Here is a 24871-nt window from a genome sequence, read left to right as displayed (position 1 = left end):
GAGAACCAAATAACTTGGTGGTAAACATTTCCGAGCACTGCAGGTGTATTTGTAAGGTCTCGCCAGAAGACGCCTGAAAAACCTTCAAAACAAAAGACTAAAATGTCCACCAAAAAAGGAGTTTTAACTGTTGCTAAATGTAAACCTTTAACCAGGAGGTAATCATATAGTGGTCTGGGCAGCTTGGTGTCCCTGCTCCCAGACAATCATTCTACAGGTCTTCTACTAGCTTAATGTTTCTGGTCCCAATACACAATCGACTGAAAGTGGCATATACATGCATGCATGCCATCCTTAAGAATGAGACTTAAACCTTGTAAGGCAAAAAATAACCATTGTTGGAGGGGATTTTGTGATCAACACTTAAGTAAAACAGCGTTCTTACTAATCCTAAAAATGAAGGGATATAGTTCATAATGGGAGAAGGGCCACAAAACCTTTTGTACTCTCCCAAATAAGGAGGGCTTCTGTAAGTCTCAAATGTTCCAGCTATCATTTAGGAGGAAATCACAGAAATGAAACATTATGGTGGTCTCTGTATCTTTAAATTGCTCTTTCAAAGTACATTTTTGTAATGATATTTCAGCTTTTCACATTAGGCTTAACCCTGTGTTTAGGGATAGCTACAAGATATTCACCCCACCAATTAGCACAAATTGGCAACCAACCATTTCTGTTGGTTCTCTATCATAGCGATAAACATTTAAACTCAGGTGATGGATGGACACAGACCCTAATCCTGCTCCAAGCCCATTTACCCCCCATTATTACATAATCATAATGTTGTAACTGGGCAAGAACAACAACTGTCACTGGGCTACTTCAACAAGTTATTTACAGCCCATCACAGCAAGAAAAAGGAAATGCCAATAATCTTTAACTAGTCCATACTTAGCAGCCATCAATGTGCTTACTGTGACGCACATAACAATGGTGGGCCTTATGAGGGTCTATCTCCCGATCTAGCTCTTCACTACTTACCTTCTACAATACAAGACTATCATATAATAACAAAGCCACCATGCAGCAGATTTCCCTCATGCAGGAGCAATGTAGTTAGTGAGCCTTCAGGCCATTCTTCCACTTTTTCAGCCACTCTTCTTAATTCAGGCTGAGATTGATTAGGTATTCGGTTTACACATAGTGCCAATCTCTCCTCAACTGTAGTGAAAGCACTAAAATAAAAAATGTACAGAGATACAAAAAAAGCGATTGTGGTCACAGTAGCAAATCTCTACTGCTTAATGGAAGTAGTACCCTTTTACTACATTAGCTTTCTCTGCTTAGGGAGAAGACTAAGGAATCTGTTAAGCTTCTATTAGCCAATGGGCCTCAGAAGATGATGCTGCTTTAATGCTTTGTGGCAATATTACCAAACAAAGCAGGCCGACCTTGATGGTAACGGCACAAGTTAAGGGAGAGAGTCCTTTAGTGTAGTCGGAGGTCCAGTTACTGACACAGTCAGCGAACTTTGGAGGGTAATATTGCCATTAGCACCTGCGATTAACATACTTGGGTAGTTACTACAGGCTCCTTAGGAAAACACACATCGGCAATTCACAACGCTGTAATCAACAATGAAAACAGTTCGGCAGAGACCGAGCAAGGGCATGGCTGGTGTGCTGCAAAACAAAGTATCAGCAAGAAATTTTGCCTGATCCAACTAAACTATCTTTTTTTGGTTAATGCTGATCTATGTAAGGCAGCAAACCACCAGATTTGTTTTGAAGGACTTCATAATGCAATGAATCCCCACCTCGATGTGTTAATCAAGGCCGGGGTATTACCAGCAAAGAGAAAAGGGGCAAGCTAAGCTTAAAGCAGAACATCGATGAGCAAGCTTGAAATATACACCATCAATGCTTTGACATGTATACTTAGGAATAATGGAACGCCATAGGGAGTAACCACTTCCAAACGATCAGACATAATGAATGGAAACATGGATTCAGTATGTCATGAGTAGAACTCAATGCAAATACGTAGGAACTGGGGTCTTACCTCACTAGCAGCTACCTATAGCAGAAAAAAAGGCAGGAAAAAAATAGGGGAGATATAGTCAGCGTCTTCACATTTAAAACTTCAAACAAAATGTACAGTGACATTCTAACAAAAGGAATGCAAATCAATATGACCTGGTTTGATCAATTAAGTCAGATGTTTTAGGTTTCAAGAGCAAGCATGAGAACGAAACTTTCTACCAAGCAGCAAACACCTCAATAATATGTTACACATCAAGACAGGTCGCCAAGGCACTTACCCAGCACAGCTGCTGCAATTTAAAGGAGGTTAGGCTCTAGTATGCCCATATCTGTTGCCAGCCCCGCCCCATAAGGAAGAATGACTTGATAACAGAACACTCAAAGACGGGTGGTGGCTATACTCCAGGTGGGTGCCAGTCCCCAGAGTTGATGTGGCAGAGAAGCTCATAGGGAGCCGGAATGTATTACTCCAGGAGGATCCCTAGACTTCTGTAATACTCCCTACAAAGTGGACATCTTAAAGTCAACATCTTCACAACATGTTTGATCCAGAAGGTAAAATTCTGTCTGACCACATGCTACTCCCTGCCCAGTTGCCTCATTCTTCCGACTGCTGCTCCATTGCCATCAAGCCAAGTAAAGTTAGAAGAGTTGGGACAGAGTCAGACAAATGAAGCACTGTGCTACATTAGTCCGGTCTTATATTCAGGATTTGCTCATCCTGCGCAGATTCAAGACTGCCTGCCTCCATCCATCCATCCATGGCAGCATTCCTGTCCTAAAAAAATGCAGGTTTACAGGTTGACGGTTAGAAGCAAACAATGTTGGACAAACGGGAGATTATTTCTGGATTAGCAAAATACTAAAGCAACCATTATTCTGTAGAGCTTCCTGACTAGATCTGTTGGTCTGTTGTAGTTCCTGCCTTCCCAGTACTTGAGAAAAAAGCGTTAAAGTTACTTTTCTGAGACGTAGCAGTTCCAGGTAGGCAAATCTAGCTTCCACCCCAGGACCCATGAACCTGCAGCAAGTATGAGCGGGACCATGGCAGAAAATAAGCAGTCCAATCTCTGCCCAGGACAAACTTCTCGTAACTCTTTGCAGAGGGACTAGGCCAGCTCAGACAAAGCAAATCTACGTGCCAAAGCTACTTGCAAAACTGGAAACACTAAATAGTTGTGACAAGTGTTCTGTTCGACAGATCAGGCCACACAAGCTTAAAACAAAAGAAAAAGGTCTGTCGCCACTCTGGTGCCAAGGAAGCGGGTTTGGGCGTTTGCAATAAACTCCAAGCTGTCTGAACGTTTTTGTTTATGGACAAAGGGTTGTAAAAGCTTGGCAATATTAAATATATACACCCTTGTTTTAGTGTTTTTTTTGTTTCATTGGTTAATCACATTTAAAGCTTTAACATATAAAACACTTAACAATTTTACAGAAACATAGTCTGATGTCACAAATGTCCAACTCAAAAGCCTGGAAAGGTAGTATTAACAGTATTCATGTTCCTTCCCCCATCCGTCAATGTACCGGTTTTAAAGGAATGGTTCGCCCAAAAGAAATTTATTGCAAAAAAAGATGGCCAATAATTAAAAAAAACAAAAAAACGATTGCCACTTGAAAATGAAGCTCAAAATTTTAAAAAAAAAGGAAGCACATGGGGCATCCATTTTGTGCAATGGATGCCCGCCTGTGCTTGCTTTTGCGGCACTAATGAAGGAAAAGCCAGCCAGCTGTAGTAAACAAAAGCTACCACTGGGTGGATTTTCTTTCATTGTTGCTGGGACTCGGAGGATGCAGACCGGAGACTACAGGCAGAAAAGCTGCAGCTGCATCTCGGTAAGTGCTATTTATTTTTTTTAAAAATAAGCACTAGCTGTGGTTTTTTTCTAAGTTTTCCGGGCTGGAGGAGCCCAGAAAACTTAGAAATAAAACTGCAGCTTTAAAAATGTTGTATTTATGTTTGCGGTAGCTTTTGAAGCTACCGCACACAAATACAACGTTAGTGTGTTTGAAAACGCTGCGGTTTTTCTTTCCAAGTTTCTCAGGCTCCTCCAGCTCGGAGGAGCCCGAGAAACTTGGAAAGAAAAACCGCAGCATTTTCAAACACAACCGTGTTGTGTTTCTGCCTAAAGGTGCATTCCCATTTGGGGCTTTCGGGCTCCCCGTGGGAAGCCCAAGAGCCCCAAACGGGAAAACAGCTTTAGGCAGAAACACTGCGGCATGGAAACAACCGCGTTGTGTTTCTGCTGCCTTTGCTTTCACTTTGGGTCTCCGGGGCTCCCCTGTGGGAGCACCGGAGACCCAAAGTGATAGCCACGGCAGCAGAAACAACGCGGTTGCGTTTCAAAAACCCTGCGGTTTTTCTTTCCAAGTTTCGCAGGCTCCTCTGAGCCGGAGCACCATTGATTTTTTAATATTCATTGGCATGCCGTTGGAATCCAAGTAGTTTAAACTCTGCGATTTGTCTCTGAAGACCTATAGTGGTCTGGTCAATAAAGACCAGATCATCCACATAGATTATCCATGAATAGATAGTTCAACACAACAGCACAGAAAGAAGCAATGTCTCCGCCTAGAACCAAACCCAAACTAACAACAATGGACTCCTACACGACAGTCAGGCCTAAACAACCGGTGCAACCTGAATCCTTGCCCGATGATGAACCACTGCACACGGAAGCAGCAACTAACGATACGCAAGTTCTTCAGGCCATTGCAGCGCTCCGCACCTCTATCGAAAACAAGATAGATGAAATGAAAGCGGACATGCAATTTATGCGTCAAGATGCTCGCAACCTGACTGAAAAAGTGAACGCCAACGAAACCGTCCTTCATGACAATGTTGAGAATACCACAGACTTAAAGAAGCGCGTTCTTACCTGGAACAAAAAGTGGCAAGACTGGAGACTCGGTCCGAGGACGCGGAAGGTCGCGCACGGCGCAATAATATCAGGATTCTAGGTATTCCCAAAGACATGGAAGGTCTGAACCCTACAGAATTTATAGAGACATTGATACAGCAGGAAATCGGACCAGAAAAACTCTTGCAGGGGTTTTCAGTAGAACAAGCCCACAGGTCCCTACAGAGGCACCCTCCACCAGGCTCGCAACCCCTCCCGATCATTGCCAAAATCCTACATTTTCGCAACAGAGAGACAATACTGAGATATTCCAGAGAAGATGGAGAAATTAGACGACAAGACACAATAGTCATGTACCCTGATTATACCCCTGCGGTACAACGTGCCAGAAACTCTTTTGAAGGCGAGACTACGAAAACTCAGCCTCTAATACATGTTGCTCTACCCCTCTCGCCTCAAAGTCCTCTACAAAGGAAAAGCAATCTTCTTAGAGACCCCGGCCGCAGCAAATATGTGGCTTGAACACAATAACCTAGCTGACGATGAGGAACCACTAAACGCAGACAAATGAAAAAACAAGAAACCACAACTGTCAACATGGATAGTGGATCCCACATGGAAGCATAACTTCATTGATTGGCCTGTAACCAAGACCGTAACACGAAGATAGCAATGCCAGGCAGAAGCACAAAGAATCACAAGCAAACATGTCGATGACCCACCCCCGCAAGAAACGTGCAGGTCAAACACCCGCACACCGCCCGCACTGGAAGGCCTGGAGAGACCCAGAAGGCCAGGGAGTCCCTAAGCGCTGCAAGTTCAACGCAACTGCTGGGGGCAGTTCGCAGTTAAACAGTTTGGACAGTTCATTCGCTAGAATGACAGTTAAAAAAGTTGGTAGGTCTCCAAATTACATTGCTATGACGACAGGGGAGGGGAAGAGGGCTGGAAATGTGCCCTTGAAAAAAACAAGGAGGTCCCGTATTTCGGAATCCTAACCCCGGGGGCCCCACCCGGAAAACCATGGTGATTACAACGCCCCCCATAAAGAGACATGGCGATGAAAATAAAAATAATGACATGGAACGTAAGAGGCCTTGGCACTTACCTTCGAAGAAACAGAATTAAGTCCTACCTGGACAGGAAAGGGGTAATGATAGTGCTCTTAAAAAGGAAGCACACTGCACTGGAGGAATCTATGGCCAAACTTCAAGACCATTGGGGAGGGCAGGGGTATGGGACTGCCTACTCTAAATACGCTAGAGGGGTGTATACATGGATTCCTTCCACAATTTCCATTTCGAATAACCAAAGCCATAAGTGACCCAGAGGGTAGATTTGTAATACTGAGGGGGACACATTAAACAAGAGGAAGCATGCATAGTGAACTGCTACCTCCGCAAAAATAATATTCTGGCCCACCTCGACCTAATGTACGCTAAAATTACATTCCATAGAAATGTCCTATTCATATGGGGAGGAGACTTTAATTGCACCCATAACCCTGAACTAGATAGATCTCTGCCCCTACCCAAAGCTCCGTCGGCAGCTACAATCACACTAAATACCATGACGGACAGACTAGATCTAGCTGATGTGTGGAGGGAATTACACCCGCTGGCACGCACCTACTCTTACTATTCATCCCCCCACACTCTCCACACAAGATTGGATTATATCTTTGTAGCTAGGGAGCACCTGCCCCAAATGGAAGAAGCACAATATCTGGGGAGAACGATCTCTGATCACTCTCCACTGGTGGTAGAATGGAACCATGCTGGCCCCAGATCACCCATCCCCATGTGGCGAATGCCGGTTGAAGCCCTGAAGGACCAAGCCTTCAACGATGAACTGCAAGACTTAATAGATCACTATATAGAACTAAATATCGGAACTGTGGACATTGTGAGCACTGTATGGGAGGCCTTGAAGGTAGTGGTGCATGGAGAGGTTATAGCGAAGGCTGGAGGCGTACGAAAACTGCTGCGAGGTGAATTAACACAAAGGGAAAGGGAGATTGAGAGGCTAGATGCTAGTCCTTTAGACTCACAGAAGCGGGAGGACAAACTTAAAGCCTTTAAGGATGAATGCAAGATAGCCTGGGATAAATTGGCCAAGTTTGATTATGCCACCAAAACAAACAGAGCGCACATGGAAGCTGATAGGCCTGGTAGACTGTTAGCTTGGCTTTGCAGAAAGGAGCATCCTAGAGACACAATTACCTCACTTTGGGACAACATTGCCAATACACACCAAACCCAACACAGCATAAACGACACCTTCAGAGGCTACTATGCACACTTGTACTCACACAACGCCACAATCCCTCCAGGCCAGATAACAGACACCCTGGAGGAGATAGGATTACCTAGGCTCTCCCCTACACAGGCCGAAGCCTTAGATGCTGAGATTACCGCAGAAGATATAGCCAAAGCAATTAATTCACAGGCTACGTGTAAGGCCCCAGGCAGAGATGGGTTGCCCCCGGAAGTTTACAAAGCATATGGCCCCTCTCTGGTTCCACTTTTACACAAGGTCTTCCTGGAAACATACGAACGGGGCATTCTGCCTGATAGTATGAGGGAAACCCTAGTGATCCCAGTTCTCAAACCGAACAAACCGGCTGAGCAATGCGACTCATACCGACCCTTGGCCATGCTCAATTATGACGTTAAACTATTGACCACAATCCTAGCTAACAGGCTGTCCAGACATATAAGGGACATTGTCCACACAGACCAATGCGGATTTGTGCCGGGACGCAACACAACCATGAATTTACGCAGACTTCAGCACATTGTCAAACAGACAGACACAAGTTCCGAACCATTCGCCTTGTTCTCACTAGATGCCATTAAGGCATTTGATTCTATATATTGGGAATGGTTGTTGGCGGTCCTAAAAGAATTTGGCTTTGGCCCTGGGTTTCTTCGGCCTGGTGTACAGTATTTTGACCCACCGAGAGCTCGGCTGAAAACTGGGAGACACGTATCAAAAGCATGGGCACTAGGCAGGGATGCCCATTGTCTCCCCTGCTCTATATCCTTGGGTTAGAACCCATTGCCATTTGTTTTAGGAAACAATTTTTCAATGCGGGGATAAGGCTGGGAGGGATAGATCACATCATCTCGCTCTACGCGGACGATGTTCTCCTATACGTCAGGGACCCTCATCTCAATATTCCAACCATGCTGGAAGTACTGGACAACTTCTCCAAGGTCTCAGGTATACAATTTAGCAAAACAAAGTCCTACCTGTTCCCACTAGCAGGGCTAAAGGGCAAAGACATAGAAGAACTCCCGGCGCTCGCAATACAATGGCAGATTTCGGCATTCCGCTACCTGGGAATCCAAATAATGCATAGCCCGGAACAGATGCACTAACACGATACAAAAGCGGCAGTTCCCGCATTGCGCAGATCAAGGAGTTTCTGGGCGAAGCTTCCTCTATCTGTAATGGGCAGAGCCTCTGTAGTTAAAATGATTGTCCTCCCCCGGTTTCTCTACAAATTCCAGAATGTACAATATTACATCAAAAACTTGTTATTCCGCCTGCTCGAGTCGATAGTCCGCGAGTTTCTGTGGGGGCAGAATAGACACAAAAATAGTACATTCCGCCCTGGTATTAGCGCACACACAAGGTGGAATCCAACTCCCGAATTACGATAAATATTATTTGGCTGCCCAACTCCGCTTCGTGGCCAGATGGTTGGCAGATGACACCACATCCGAGACCCCCCTACTGCAATCCACGATTTCCCCCATACAGTATAGACAACTCATCTGGGCACCACAACACCTACTGAGAGACATACCCTACATTGCCATATTTGCCTTCCCAGGGTGGTGAAGGACGAGGTCAATAATCCGGCTGAAACACCCATACTCCCCGGAAATACTAATGGTCCAAGACATGTGCAGGACAGACGCAGACCTACTGCATCTTAGGCACTGGGAAAAGAAAGGCGTCTACACCTGGGGGGACCTATATGACGAGGGCTCCTTCAGGGAGTTTGAATCACTCCAAAGGGAAGACGACATACACGCTGGCCAATTCCTCTGGTATCACAGACTACGAGAAACGGCAAGGAAAAAAATGGGTCAGTTGGCCAGAAGAACCAGAATCAGCCCCCCTCATTACGTTGCTATATAACTTGGGGGAGGGACGGAGAGCGGTCTCCCAGATATATGGCCACCTCAACGACAGATTTGGGACAGGAACTGTCGGAGGGTGAATGGAACATGGCGCTGGTATACCCTAAAGCTGTGTCCAGAAACCATAGATTCGGTTCATACAACTGAACATGCTATACAGAACATAACTGACTCCTTGCAGACTGGCGAACATCAATAGACAAACGAGATCCCACTGCCCACGGTGCAGAGCAGATGATGCAGGTCTACTGCACATGTTCTGGGAATGCAACACAGTGCAATCTTTCTGGATGAAAATAAAGCAGACGTTTGAAAAAGCGGGCACTTCCAACTACAGGTGGTCCCCCGGGGAGAGCCTCCTAGGAATACACCCCAGACCAGCCAAACTTAAACACTGGGTCAGACTCATGGACTTAACTTGCATATTGGCTAAAAGACAAATTGCCATGGCCTGGAAAAATCCTGCAGGGCCAAACTACAATGTATGGCGTAACGAACTCGAAAGATGGATCAACGCAGAAATAAGAGCATGGGAAGATAGTGTTACTAGTTCGACCGACGAATCTAACTCAACCCTGGAGATATGTATGTATTTATTTTTTGTATAGCGCCGATAGCCCGTGGGCATCAGGGCGCTTAGGCAAACAACGAAAAACAAAACAATAGGAACGTCTGCGCTAAGCCATGAGGTGGTCATAATCCCCCGTATCCCAGTTCATCATCTGAAAAGATGAGTCTTCAACCCTTTCCTAAAAACAGTAAGGTTGGTAACGGTTCTGAGTGTTTCTGGAACACTGTTCCACAAGCTGGGGGCCTGCACCAAAAAGGAACTGCCCAGCCCAGATTTCAATTTAAACTTGGGGACGATCAACAGACATTTGCCCTTTGAACGAAGATTCCTATTGGGGGTATGAAGCACTAAGCCCTTTTTCAGATACTCAGGAGCAGAGCCGTACAGGCATTTATGCACCAGGCAGAGAGCTTTGAATTTAATACGCTCCTCCACTCTGAGCCAATGCAAGGCTATTCTCTCTGCAGTAACATGATCTCTTTTCTTCAGATTTTTTACCAGCCTAACCGCGTTGTTCTGAAGCACCTGACAACTAGAAACATCCCTAGAGGAGGCCCCTAATAACAGGGCATTGCCATAGTCAAGCCTTGATAGTATAATGGCCCTGGCTACGGTGGCCATATTACCCTCATTAAGAAACGGCCTAATGGCTTTCATGAGCCTTAAGTAATATGCCATATTTTTTGTAGGTAGCTAGTCTGGGCATGAGAATCCACCTGCGAGTTGACCATTATTCCCAGGCTCTTCACTTTCTGGACCACCTGGATAGTGGCATTCTTGATTTTAAACGATTTATACTCAGCCCCCAAGTTCGCTAGCTGATGACTTGATCCAAACAGCATCAGCTCGGTTTTAGAGTAGTTCAGACACATCCAGTTTGTCTGCATCCAATCGTCGATTATCTTATAAACCCTGGCTATTATTTCACTGTCTGAATCATAGTGGCTGCCACCCAGTTCCAGAATGAGTTGGGTGTCGTCTGCGTAATTAGTAAACGACACCCCCGCATTCACCAGTAGACTGCACAATGTGCGCATGTATATGTTAAACAACATGGGGGACAGACTGGCCCCTTGTGGTACTCCGAATAAGATGTCATACGGATCGGAAACTACTGCCCCAATGTACTCTGCTTGGCGATCCGAGAGGAAAGACAAGAGCCAATCAATGGCTCCTTCCGAGCAACCCACATTCTCCATATGGAGACCCCATATGGAAGAAACCCCATATGGAAAGAAATGACCAGCACCATGCTATACCCCTCAGATGATAAACCCCCATGAACAGAAACGAACTTAATCACACTGAACTGTAGGAATATGATACCCTCGATAGAGACATACACAGATTAGGCCGGGACCCCAGGGCTCTGGGATCCCCCCCTTCCTGCTCCCGATTCCCCACCCTATTACCTACTAATAGTCCGAGTAACGGACAATAAGACCTGGAGACAGTTGAATGTTGTTAAGTTAGTTGTTTTTTGTTGAAAGAAAAAAAAGTATTGTTTATTATGCAATACTGATAATCCTGGCACTGACGGCACAGTCAGTTCGATAAGTGTAACTGCACGATAACAAATGGCAATAAACAGATTTGAAAATAGAATAATTATCCACAATATGGCAGCTGTCCCGATCCTTGGAGGGAAGGCTCGAACATTCATTTGAGATTCAAAAAGGTCTGCTAGATAGAGGGCAAACGTCCCTGCTTTATTCCCCTGAAGGTAGGGATCTTCCTTGTGACAGATCCATCTCCTGTTAGTTGCTCTTGGATTGTGGTGTTGGAATCTAAGGCTTGTATTGCTTCAAATAGGTCTTTAGGACAGTTCCACCTCTCAGGTTTCTGCCATAATAACTCCCGACTAATCCATCAAAAGCTTTTTCGAGATCAATAATCCCGAGATCCTTTGGTCTCAAGGGCCTTCTGTTTTAGAAGGTTCAATATGAACAAATTTAATGATGTGCCTACACCACTTACAAAGGCCGTTTGGCGCTTGTATAGGTTGTCTGATTCCTTTGCCCAGGCTTTAAGGTGGTGGTCGGTCATTTTCTCGAAAAAATAATGTTGAAAAAAAAAAAAAATGTTGAGTTCCGTTTTTTAAAATTATATATTTATTTTGGGGTTCGGGATAAAAAAATATGGTTAAACCAAAAAAAAAAAAAAAAAAAAAAAAAAGGGATGTTGGAGGGGGGGGGGGGAACCCCCCCACCCCCATTTCGAAAAAAAAGCATTAAAAAAAGGCATGAAATTTTTATTTTTCGAAAAAATTACTTTCGACATCATTAGTTTCTACATTATGACTATAAACCCTTTAAGGTCTCTTAAGATGAGCGATGTGAAGATCTTCCCAATTGAGTCTAATAGAGCAATTGCCCTTTGATTTCCAGGATGCCCACAATCTCCTTTCTTATAGATAGGCACGATTAATATTTCTTTTCCAGGATAAAGGGATAGATCTAGTTCCCCTTACCTGCTTAAAGAGAAGGTATATTATTTCCGTCCACTCCTCATTATTTTGCTTAAGCATGAAATTCATGACTCCGTCGGGGCAGGCTGCTCTAGATGAGCAGAGTTTTTTTTTTATTATTTATCATCCCAATCAAAGCCCATCCTTTAGACATAGGTGCTCACAGTTCCTTTGCGCCCCTATAGTCATTGGTCTTTTTAAACAGGGTCTTATAGTGATTCACCCAACAATCCTCAGAAACTTGGTTTGTAATAACAGCAGTTTGGAAGTCATCGCCATTGTTGATGATTTCCCACAGACTTCTAGAGTTTTTGTCTGGACCGCGGCTAGCATTTTTGCGACATCAGCTTGTAATTTCTTTGCTCGTGATGATGTGACCCAGTTCTTATAGGATTGTTTACATTTCCAGATACATTCCATCTGGTCTATATGACACAAATTACAAAGACTGAAAAAAATCATTCCATCAACAAGTTGCTCAAATTAATGTCCTTCCAAACATAAGGTTTCAGTAACCGATACACAGTGCAGTAGTTGGTTTTACAGATTAACATCTTTTAAAATATACCCAATGTACACAAAGTAAGAGAACGTCCAGGCCCGACATAGCCCCAGCTAAAAGGATACTATACTTTCCACAGTTAATGGAGAACTGGGGGTTCTGAAGTATAATTAAAAGTAGCAGTAACCTTTGCCTGATCTATTGTATACTGCCCACAAGGAAACAGATTATTGGTGGAGACTTCCACAAAGCCAAACAAAGATTTAATTTGTGTGTACGCATTTCCCTAGGTATTCGCATTTACTACCACATTGTGCTCCAGTACTCAAATCATAGGAAAGACACCCCCACTCACGTGCCAGCTACCGACATCAAAGACGACATACTTACACCTTTGTCAGGTTTTGTATTATTGGTCCACGTACACATACCAGTAACCGGAAATGCCATCAAATGCCTAGGTGGGGTAATCTTTAAGTTAAGAGCAAAGAGGACAGGTGACCAAGTAGCCTACTTTGTTCCACCAGACCGAGAAATAAGCATACTAAATAGACTTCGTACATTTTATCTAATATCTATTTATCTGTAGGTTGTCAAATATAGAAAAATCAACAGCTCTCGTTCACATTTTCAAGAAAAGGATCGCTTTGTATCTTTAAAATGCTATAAATAAAAACATTAACAAACAAGTGGGGGCAACATAGAGCTTATTGACTTAAGAATACCTAGCCCATGCACCAAACGATCTAAACATTTCAGAATGTTATCAAACTCCGACAGCCAACCAAGGAATTACAACTCTTACTGTAACCAGAGTACTGAAAGTGCTCACTCTCTGAATTACCAATACAAACTCAGAATAAAAAGACATCCCAGTAGGGAATGAGACTAAAAGAACAGGTTGCAAGTTTTATATAGTATTCAGCATCCAGAGAACTCTGCTGCCCTGTGAGCGCTCTGGCAAACATTACACTTACAATGGATTATAAAACAGAAAAACATCAGTGATGTCAGCTATACGGGTTACAGAAATGCAATATTATTGGATACAAGGTGATGATGTATAGGGGCCTGTAGGTGCTGCCTCATCAGGATTGGCTGCTCCTTTGGTGGGAGGGTGAGCCTCACGTGGTTCAGCTGGAGGGGTCCAGGTGGGGCGAGTGTCGGGTCACGCTGGTGATACGTTTGAAGCTAGCTAAACTGGCATAGCTACTAAATCTTGGCATACAATAAAACAATGAGCATCACACCTTTAAGTAAATCTTAGAGGCTTACAGGTTGTACATACAAAACTACTTAATTTCACATTAGGTCATTAGTAAGGTGAAGGGTACTGGGCTGGTCTGACATCTGTGCGAAATGGGGGGGGTGGAGTGACATGTTAGAGTAGGACAGGATATATTGTGGCAGAGGTCCGAGTTTATTGGGGGCACTCGGGGTGGTCAGCGTAGTGGGGGCACACATCTGTTACATCAAGATAATACCTTAGGAGGGCACAGGGTTACACAAGCAGTAATTTTCCAACAGCAGGAGTGAGGGAGCAGGTTTGTGGAGATGGATGAGCTACAAGGCATAGTTCAGGCTGGATCACACACAGGACAGTGATCTCAGAGGAAGAATGATATGATACATAATGTTAATTGTTGCAGTTATCTTAAGTGCATACGTGAGAAAAGGGACTTAGGCTGCGCAGAAAAGGTGGGGGCCGGTTGGTGCTCGCTGTGCGCGGCGCGGCAGAGGGGAAGAGGAGACTTCGTAATGCCGAATCGCGGCCTACTCCAAAGATGGAGTCGAGGGTACACAAAATGGAGTCCAGGTTTGTCTTGCAATAGTCCCACATCTGCTCCGGCTGAGGCCTCATGGTAGCAGAAGGGCAATGGAGGTGTCCCCCCCTAGTGCAAGAGCAAGTGGTTCATTTTGCGTAGAATGTATGTGGGGGGCTAATTCGCCCCTTCCTTCCTTGCAGTACCAAACTGAAAAGAACAAAGTCTTCTAGGAAAAGAGGAACAAGAATTCCTCTTTGTTGAAACATTCCCAAATGGCCTCCATTTACTTTTTACTCAAAATACAGGAGGTCAATAACAATTTTCCTTCATATAGAACATTAAAATCACCAGTGAAACCAATCTCACAAGTCACAGACAAACTGCTCAAGCCATTCGTTATCGAGCAGAAATCCTATCCGAGGGACAGATTTGATGTCACTAACCAGCTCAGTTAAACTACCTGGAAAAGAAAATCGATATAATGTTTGCTTTTGACTTAACAGCTTTCTAACTTCCAGCAGACTCTACTTAACATCAGAAATTGCAAGATTTTTCCTCATGCAAAGATATGAGAGTTATCTGCTATTGACCAAACACTTGCGTGACCACATTTTTCAATCTGATTAGCAATCTTAATTTTCAATCAGGCTCTGTACTGCAAATGAATCAAGTTACCGCAATGAGTGCAGCATGTGTGTCCTTACTGGGAAATGTACTAATGTCAATTAGATTAAGCAGACTTGAAACAAAATATATATTTATTAAAAGTCTCAACAAACATCCTAGTGGTTTGGAATGGAAAAGAGACTAAATAAAATTATCCATCTGAATAGTGAAGTTTATTTGGTACACTACTTCTACTGAACTACATCAAAAACACCATGCCCTTTCTTTTATTTTGGAAATAGATCATGAAAACAATCGATTGAAAGCCAAGATGCACCGTAAATCCACAGAGGTCAGCTCAATTTAACAAGTAGAAAGTGCACTCTTATTTAGTACAATCAAAAAAAAGTACCACCACAACGATGTAATACATGCCAAGAAGAAAGCAATGTCAACATTCTTTACTCATTCGGCTCACAATAAATTGTAACGCATTCTCCCGACCAATTCTGGGACATATTCCTTTTGGTCAAAGAGTCTGTGGGACAACTTAGAACAAGCAACCAACAATTTAAAAATGGAGATAGCCTCAGGCATTTAACACATACTGTACCCATCAGGTTTCTACTGCCGAGCTTTAATCAAGTCTATGCAAAAAAGAACTTAGCACTTGTGGTGGTGTTCTCAAGCTTTAAACAAAACCACCAGTATTAAAAATAAACACCAAAAATATAGTGTCATATGAATCTTCAAAATGTGGTGCACTCCCCACTGGAAGTGATAATTGATTCTTTGCGGGTTGTGTGCATGTGGAGAACTGAGGGGGGTTGGGGCGGAGAGACTTATGCTTGGCTGGTAGGCTGCAATTTGAAATGTGTACGTTAACAAATCCTTTAATAAACTGTAAAAAGGCACAGTGTATGTATATGTATACTCTATTGCATATGTAACAAACATTACTTTGGGAGCACAATTGATTCCATTAAAAATAGTATTCGAGTACACCTTTGTGCCATTATGCACAAAGACAACCGCTTCCAAATAGCAATACAAGGTTTGGAACATCAACCTTTGAAGGCCTCACCAGCATCAAATATAGAGGACATTGAAAAACATGAACTGTTTGGGAACAGTCATTACGCCAGCGTGAAGCGACAGACATATTGAATATAGGAGGTCTTTGTTTCTAGATATTTTAAAATAAAAACAACATAAGAAACAGGGGACTTGCAAAAAAACATTAACCAGGTGGGGGGAGTGAGAGGAGACAAGTGCTTCAAGATAAAGAGTACTGTACAAATATTCAAAATTACATACTTGCAGTATATCTTGGCACTGGAGAGAGTGATAGGGTCGGGTAGGGAGGATGTTGTGGAAATGTTTCTCTTGTGACAAGCTGGCGTTGTAAAGTGGTTAAGGGACCGCCTTTCAGCCTGAGGTGGGTAGCCTAGCAGGGAGAAATCTGGGGCCAGTCCTACCCCCGAGGGTGACCCCGCAGCCATGTGCCCGTATGTTATTGTGCAGTACACGGTCTTGTCCAGCCTTGCCTCAATGAAATATTTGCCATGGTCTCGCCCCTGTTGTTTCAGAGACCACAAGTTGTTACCAGGAGGCAAGCAATGAAACCTAAACGAGAAAACCAGAACTAGTGCCCCACACCTCACGCACAGGAATTGATCCCCAGGAAACCGGAAGAGAAGAAATCCTGCAGAGAGGCAACGGCACAGCACTAGCAGTGAGAGTGCAGCCTCAAGTGCAACCTGGAGACATACATTGCGGGCAACCAGAAATCGCCAGCAAACCCATGCACAGAGACCAAAATCCCCCCCTAGACCACCAGAGAATGAATGGGGAGAAGCATCCTCAACTCTCCCCACTGGACTGAATAACACAAGGATACCTAGCATCACACCCCATTGTAGGGCCCAGGACATTTACCATCTTGAGAGGTGATGGCCACGCTTGTTCACAAGACCTGACCACCCTTAACAGTAGAGCTAAAGGAGCTACAACAGAGCCTCACACTTGGTGGCATCAGGGTTCCCAATCGTCCCGGATTGATTTTATTCGGATACCCAAATGTTTCTCCCTGGAATGCGTGGAACCAAATTTCAAGGCCAGCACTATCGTAAACAAGAACATGTAGTAGCGGCAGTGACAGTTTCTAAGGGAAAACAAAGGCTCATCTGGATCCCTGATATCATTAATAAATGAAATATAAATATAAGGAGAGAGCTACATCAACACTCATGGAGAATAGGCAGCTCATTGTTCCATTCAAAGTGTCACTATTTATTAAATACACGCCGATTTATAAAAATTCATATGGTTAGTAAATCTATGCACCCCTGGTACTTTAATAGGGAGATACAAGAATCCAAAAGAATACTTGGGGTATCCCAAAAGAGGATTAGTAAAAATCTCAGAGAGGGGGGTAGATAAGGAGGCCCTAAATCATAAGGCTAAACAAAGTTAAAAAAATAAAAAATTAAAGGCCCTACGTTTTTGGCATGCACCAGAAAAAAGGGGAAGCGATGTTGACGTATATAAAATAAGTTAGATATAAATTAATAGAAGTTGGTTGCTATAATGAATATTTTCCAACTGCACTGCCAGACAAACCCCATTGCGGAGTCCAAACGGGTTAGACACCTGCAGACCTCTATGCCGCCCCTGCCAATCAGAAAGTGAGCACTCACACCAATGGTGCCTGGTCCATAGACCTTGACCAGGATGATATTAAACTCCTGATGATGAATGTTCCTATGTCTAGGGCACCGGGACCCAACGCCCTCTGTAAGAGAGTACTTAAGGGTGATCCCATGATGTGGACTGAGCTGTATTTATATCTATTTAGGTTGATGAACAGAAGTTGCCAAGTTCATGGAAATTGGCATATATTGTTCCAATCTTTAAAAAGGGGGAACAAATGCAACCCAACGAATTATAGACCTATGGCATTGCTTGAAGACGATTCTAAAATCTTTGTGTCACTTGTTCTGAAAGGGTCATGCAGAACAAGATCTTGAAGTCTAACTTTTCGCGCCTTGAAACACTTGTGTATAGGCGCTTTATAAATGCCATATCATATCTAGGTAGGTTCGTCCTGGGGTGAGTAAACACTGGCAGCGCTGATAATTGATCATTTTCAACAATCGACCTTGACCCAGAGAGGTTCTGCATTATACGTGGCAAGTAAATATTTATCCCTTGCTTTTGACAAAGTGAATAGGGGAACCCTTTGAGGAAAAACTGGAGGTTGAGGGTATTCCGTACAGTCTTTTAAATATTTGTGTTTATCTATTATTTGACACCATGTTAAAAGGTGAGGCCAAATCTAGCAGGAGATCTTTCACAAGAAATTATGGTTATTAGAGGGCTTTGCAAAGGATGAACAGTGGCACCTTTTCTTTTAACTTCTACCTCGCTGACCTGGATGTCGCAGTGTCAGGAGCTTCTTTTGTACCCTCTAAGATAAATGATACGCAGGTCATTTGGTTGTCTTAAGCAGGTGAAATCGTCCTTTTCAATTGTATCCGCGTGAGCCTCCAAAGACTATTGATTGCTTTTTTCGGGTTACACCAGGGCACATGACCATCTTATAAACCCAAACAAGACTAAGACAGTAAGGCTCTCGGCACACAGAAAGAAAGGTCATAGGTGGTGGCTTTTGGGCCCCAAAGACTAAGTGACAAAAGAAACAATATATTTAAGCATTATGGTGTATTCACAGTCATGCAAGAATGCACTAATCAATCATTTGCAGAAGAAGGCAAGTAATTTACTTCCCCAAATGAAGCACTTTAATAGGCGTTTTGGTAGATTTTCACTGCTCCTGATTTTAAAGTGTTACGAAAGCAAAATAGTCCTGTCTATTATATATTGATTAGAAGTTCACAATCAGTTGTTTGATTTGACCGGTTTAGAAAGCCTTTTTGGAAGGGCAAAATCTCAATGCTGGATAGCGACCATAGGGCTCGAATGCAATATGAGCTAGGATTTATTTCACTTAACTTGAGAGCATTGTGGAAACGGTTGCTCATTCAAAAACTCAGGACATCTTGTCCTCACTCTCCTCCTATCGCCATCCTCCCTCTATTCCCTACTCTTCCTCTGCCCCTTCTGCAGCCACTCCCCCCTCCCTCCTTCTCTGCCTTTCCCCTTTTCTCTGCCGACGAGGTTTCAAGACAATTCCGATCTATGCAAGTCTCGTCGAACAGGTTCACCCCTGTTCCTTCAAAACTATCAAGGACCACATTGACTCCCTGGCTCCTGCTCTGGCTGATTTCTGCAATCACTCCTTCTCCACTAGAGTTTTCCCATCCGCCCTGAAGCACTCCCTTGTGCACCCTCTTCTTAAGAAACCCTTGGCAGACCCCTCCTGCTCAGCTAACTATCACCCAATCTCCATCACTCCCTTCCTGGGCAAGCTCCTGGAGAAACCAGCCATCTCCCAGCTTAATCTCCACATTGAATCTGTTGGTTGTCTCCATCGGTCTGGCTTCAGAGCTGCCAGAAGCACGGAAACTGCTCTCCTGAACAACCATGAAGGCCTGCTCTCCAACTTTGACTCCAACACTCCTTGCATTCTTATCTTGCTTGATCTCTCTTCTGCCTTGGACACTGTCAACCATACCATCCTGCTCCTCAATCACCGTGATAACCTGGGTATCTCTGGTCAGGCTCTGGCGTGGCAGACTTCTTACCTCTCTGATTGACGCGACCCTCCCAGGTCCAACTTGGATCCTTCCTCTCCGATATCTTTTTATCTACCTGTGGTGTCCCCCAGGGATCTAACCTCTCTCCCTGACTTTTCAACCAATACCTGGCACTCCTTGCCCACCACATCGCTGCTCTCTGCTATGCGGATGATACCAAGCTCATTTTCAGGCTACCTCGGCCTCCGCCTCCTCCTCCCCTTCCCTCATCTCTGACTGACATCCAGGAGTGGTGTGCCGCCGACGACCTCTGTCTACTCATCGGCACACCCACTCCTTCCTTCCCTGCAGCTCTCTGGGCGGCCTCTCTTGGCCCTCTTGCTGCTCCCACCTGCAAGGCTAAAAACCTCAGGGTCATCTTCGACTCCACACTCTCCTTCTCTCCTCACATCTCTGATGTCTTTAAGAACTCACAATACCAGCTGCACCTCCTCAGAGGTATTCTTCCTTTCCTCTCCTTACCCCAGAAGCTCACTGTCTCCAGAGCCCTATTGTAACAGCCTTTATCTAAATCTGCCTGCCTCTACCCTCCGCCCTCTGCAACTTATCCAGAACAGGATTGCAAGACTTGTCCTTGGCCTCAAGCCCAGGGATCGTATCTCTCCAGAACGGAAATCTCTACACTGGCTCCCAGTGGCTGCGAGAATTAAGTTCAAAACCCTCTGCATTGTCCACAAGGCCTTCTGGGGCCGCAATATCTTCAACTCGCTCTTCCTAAACATCTTCCTTCTCGAGCTCTTCGCTCATCCACCTCCAACTCCCTCAGGGTCAGTCGTATCTCCAAGCAACGAGTTGGTGGTAGATCTCTCTCTTCTGCAGGAGCCTCCCTCTGGAACAGTCTCCGTGCCTCCCTGAAACTTGAGGAGAACCATCTCCGGTTCTGGAAGCACCTCAAAACCTTCCTCTTCACTTCTGCTTTCTCTTCCCCTCTCCCCTACTAAATTCCTGACAGAAACTGCACGGGTTCCTGGCCACCCTTTCTGATCTCAGGCCAAGGCCCAGCCAATTGCCCACCTGTACTGCCTTCCTGACAAACCCTGCACATGGAGACCGTTTTCTGTATCCCTACAGTCCCCCTACCAGCACTTATGTCTGCACTTACCTTGCACTTGCCACCAGCCGGCCGTTTTTATTTATCTTATTTATTCTACTATCCTGTGAACTGCACTTTCCCCTTTCCATTCCACCCTCACACTTCCCCCCCCCCCCCCTTCCCATGCACTTGCACGATCTGAATGACACCTGGCCTAGTAGGATCATTGTCTGTCTTCCCTTTATTCCCCCTCCCTTGCCTCGTCGCGCCTTGAAACACTTGTGCATAGGCGCATTATAAATGCCATATCATCATTTCATATCTGCAAGAAGCTTTTAGACCCTCAAATTTTCAAAGAAAGAAGCCGGAATTGAATCGTGCCTATTTGAGGAATTTTGCAGCTCAATTAAATGATGGGGGCGTAGATTTCAAAAAGGTCCTTCACAATTTAACTGCCCACAAAAAGGTACTTGTGAAGGGGGGTGGGGGGAATGGTGTTTGATGTGTGGAGTTAGGGGAAATACAAGGAGGTTTCCCTGACTTCCCGGGTGCCTACAGAAAACTGGGGGAAAATCACACCCCGCCTTGTCAGGGTTACTTCATGAAAATACGGTAGAGCAAACATGCGTTTTTGGTGAATCTTTTACTGACAAAAGAGAATTGTAATTTGTGGAGAAGGAAAGATTGCGAAAGTTCTCTGTTACTATTGTGAGAAAGCCATTGAAAAGCCATTGAGACTTTGAAGCATTTAGTACTGTTTAGTGAAATGCTGTGTGATGATCGTAGGATGTTTTGATAAGATTTATGAAAGATCTTAGACTTCCTTTTGGGGATCTTCTATGGGACAGGTTGATTAACTCCACCTCGAGTATTTTGCTAAATGCACTTGATCCATTTTTCTTTACAGTAAAGCCAACTTAAATTTTTATAGAGGATTTTTTAAAAATAAGAAGTGATGTATTGTAGTTTAATGTGATGCATTTTCTCTTTCTTTCTAGAATTTGTGTAAGGGGAGTGTGATTTAGTGTGTTTACTGCGTACTTTAACAATGATTCTGTATGTAGACCCAATTGAATTATTGGGATTGTGTAAGGTTTAATTTATGTACACACACAAAAAGTCAAAAAAGACAATTTGCAACTCTAGCCATATTTCTCTGTGCGTCAATCCAACCATTACAACTAGGAAAAACAATTTGCTGGACCAAATGGTTAAACAAGTACAATCGGTGCATCTCGGATCATCTTGGTAATGACATAAAGTTATGTTCAGTGAACGGCCCATTATGGTGTGGATGCTTGTCAAAATGGGGCAGAAATTCAAGTAGCAGTTAATTAGCCATCCATAAAAAAGTCACTCACCATCTCAATTCTATACATACACACAACACACCCATTTCCTACTCACTAAGAGTCAAATATCACTAGCCTTTGGATAGTGGCGAGTGCACATTTTGTAACCTAGCTTTTGAATGTCTCAATTATGACTTAGTCAACATACTACAGCCTCATGCAAACTTTCACCACAACAGGGCTTTTGACCCTGGTCCACCTCTTAATCTCCTACATCTACAATTGGAGAAAGAATAGCATGGATCATCAGAAGATCACAATGGGGAAAGCGTGGTAAACTGATATGCAAAAATCCATCACAGACGCCCAGTGGCACAAAGTATTCAAGGGAAGAAATAAGACATGCTTCAGAAGCATCATAACAAGCCAACTTTTCCCTGCCCTTTTCGACTCCAGTAAACGCAAAACATCAGACACAGACAAATGCAACACACACACACACACAGGTACCCCTTTCACCCAATACATTAATTTCCGACTATTTAGTACTTTTGCAAGCAGCAAGTAGTATCAATGGCATCCTGGGATTCTCCCATCATTTCTCCAGCGACATTATTATTCTTGCATAGTTCACATTCCCCATATCAGGGAGAGAAACATTAACACATTGCTGGACCTCATGCTTACTGCCACAATAAAAGACTACAAACCGGAAATCAACAAACTCCACTATGACCGATGGTGGACGGTGAGCTGTTATGGCAGAATATGCCAGAAAATCCTGTCCCTCCCAATACAACATAATAACACAATTGATTAAAACATATTTACCATACAACGTTTCAGGTAGCGTAAGAGGTCCTTCTCAGTGGCTGCTTAGTTCACTCAAGTTACAGTACTGCATTGTACAAAAGTATGTTCAACCAAAGGGTCTGTTTGGAATGAATGAGATCTTGAGAACAGTCCTAGCTTGCTAGCTCAGCTAGTGTTGTTGCTGATGTTCAGTCCATTAGCATGCATTGATTTGAATCAGTAAATCCAAAAGTTCTCCCTGAAGTCCAAAAGCTCTGTTATACAAGAAAAATAGTCTGCCCACCAACTCCAAAACTACCTACCTTAATGCCACTTCACTGGCTCCAGCTTAAAACCAGCATACCACAGAACTGTCAGGATTTACATACCATCATTCTTGATCACTTCATGCAAGCACAGGTTCTGTGTTTACTGAATCTCCTAGCAAAACCGACGCCCGATCCACGCATACCACCCTTAATTATTGGTACTTTCATAGCACCAACCTTGTGCGTCCAATGGTGGGTGACAACACCAATTTTGTTTGTGGCGGGTGAGAGAGCCCGTTGAAGTGTATGTGCATGCAAGGGGCCTGTAAGGGGAGTAAGCGGATTACATGGCCGGTGACACGAGTTGAGGTGTATGCACTTTATATAGCTTCATTGCCTGACAACTCCCGTTAGAGCACTTGACCTCGGATCAGAACCAGTGTTGCACACTTCGTCCTGTTCCCAAGGCGAACGCGTTGCCTCATAGTTATCCTCCAAGATAATGTAGGCTTTGGACTCCGTTCACTACCTACTCAAATCTACTCCGAATCAATAGTTTAATGGTAAACACACAGCAGATATTTTAAAATATAAACTTCAATTTAGTATTCTTACGTTTAACTTATGGTTTTGATGTTTTTTTTAACAAAAAAACCTTCTCTTTAAATGCAAAAGAAATATTTGAGCACTAAAATGTTAGCTTTAGGTGCAACACCTTCCAATATCACGTTGCGTTCTGTGAGAACCGGCAATTTTTGCATATCACGTTGTAGCATCACTGCCTACTGGAGAAATGCGTCAATGATTTAAACGTGACCCATTTCTTTAATGTTAGAGCCCAAAATACAAGGTCGTCCTTAACCAGCAACGGTGCGAGACACTAAGCATTTTTTGGTTCCTCTGCCCCGTCCTATATCTGGAGAGCTGGCATGTATGAAACAAGAGGCGGCTACAACCCAGTTTGCAGACTCTCTTCCTCCACTTTGACAGACATATTATTCTCACTTACCGGGTTTTGCGCCGGGCCCCGCAGTACTCGAGAGAGGGCAGAAAGCATTTTTCGCATGGGGTGAAACAGGTACTGACGGGAGCTCCGAACACACCTTCTGTCTACCTCTGTCCTTATGTTGCCCTCAGTGACAGCCCGAAAGAGGCAGGCTCGAGGTCCAACAGCGCACGCCCCGAGAAAGGCTTGGCATAACCAGCCACTCAGACAGCCACATAAACAAACGTTCGGCTACACGACGGACATCTTCCAGAAATATAAACCCCAGTGCACAGTACCAAAGAGCTCATGTGAGAGCCACAAACGGGGTCTAATATTTGCACTGAAAAGAGAGAGTAAACTTCAAAAAAGGAAGTAATAAGATGAAGTGTATATCATTTATTTAAATAATTGATACCTATAATTAAGGTTTCTAGTATTTAAATAAATATCATTGTGTATTTCATTATCATAATTGAAAACGTTCCTACTTTGTTTCCCCATTTTACAGTTTGTGTTCTACCTTTAGATAATCCCAAGCATTTAGAACTAAATAACAGCAACTTGTACACTTTTCAAGATGGTGGCTTTGTGTCGCCCATTAAGGCAGAGGCTTCGTAAACTCTTCGGTGTCTAATTTGTCTTCCCCGGAGTACTATATAGTTCAACTCGACCTTGCGCAGCCCTGTCCCTTGTCTATTTCCGTGAGTCCTTTTTAGCAGACATAAAAGGAACACTAAGCACGCAGGCAACCATGCAAAGCGTTCGCCGTGAGTGGTGCATAATGCAATAGCGAATCAGTTCCTCTCCTCTCCTCTCCTCTCCTCTCCTCTCCCTCCTCAGCAACTCTTTTTGCAGATTTCAAACGTT

The 24871-nt window shown here is 43.9% G+C and overlaps 1 protein-coding gene across 2 annotated transcripts in view; it reads right to left on the bottom strand.

Annotated features, from left to right (window-relative positions):
- The window catches only part of LOC138526349 (pyruvate dehydrogenase E1 component subunit alpha, mitochondrial), a 264819-nt gene extending 240571 nt beyond the window's left edge, over window positions 1-24248 (bottom strand). Inside the window, exons 1-2 of one of the 2 annotated variants that reach the window (XM_069636992.1) lie at window positions 24026-24197; window positions 2002-2016 (exon numbers count right to left, since the gene is read on the bottom strand). In XM_069636992.1, the coding sequence (XP_069493093.1) occupies window positions 2002-2016; window positions 24026-24082 (72 nt within the window). In that variant the 5' untranslated portion in view covers window positions 24083-24197. Of the gene's footprint in view, window positions 1-2001; window positions 2017-24025 lie in introns of both variants that reach the window. The other variant, XM_069636991.1, reaches the window with a different exon arrangement.
- Window positions 24249-24871: the final 623 nt, after the last annotated feature.

The sequence above is a fragment of the Ambystoma mexicanum genome, chromosome 7p, assembly GCF_040938575.1.
Source record: "Ambystoma mexicanum isolate Mex_15411 chromosome 7p, UKY_AmexF1_1, whole genome shotgun sequence".
Lineage (NCBI taxonomy): Eukaryota > Metazoa > Chordata > Amphibia > Caudata > Ambystomatidae > Ambystoma > Ambystoma mexicanum.
This window is presented reverse-complemented; position numbering and strand designations above follow the sequence as displayed.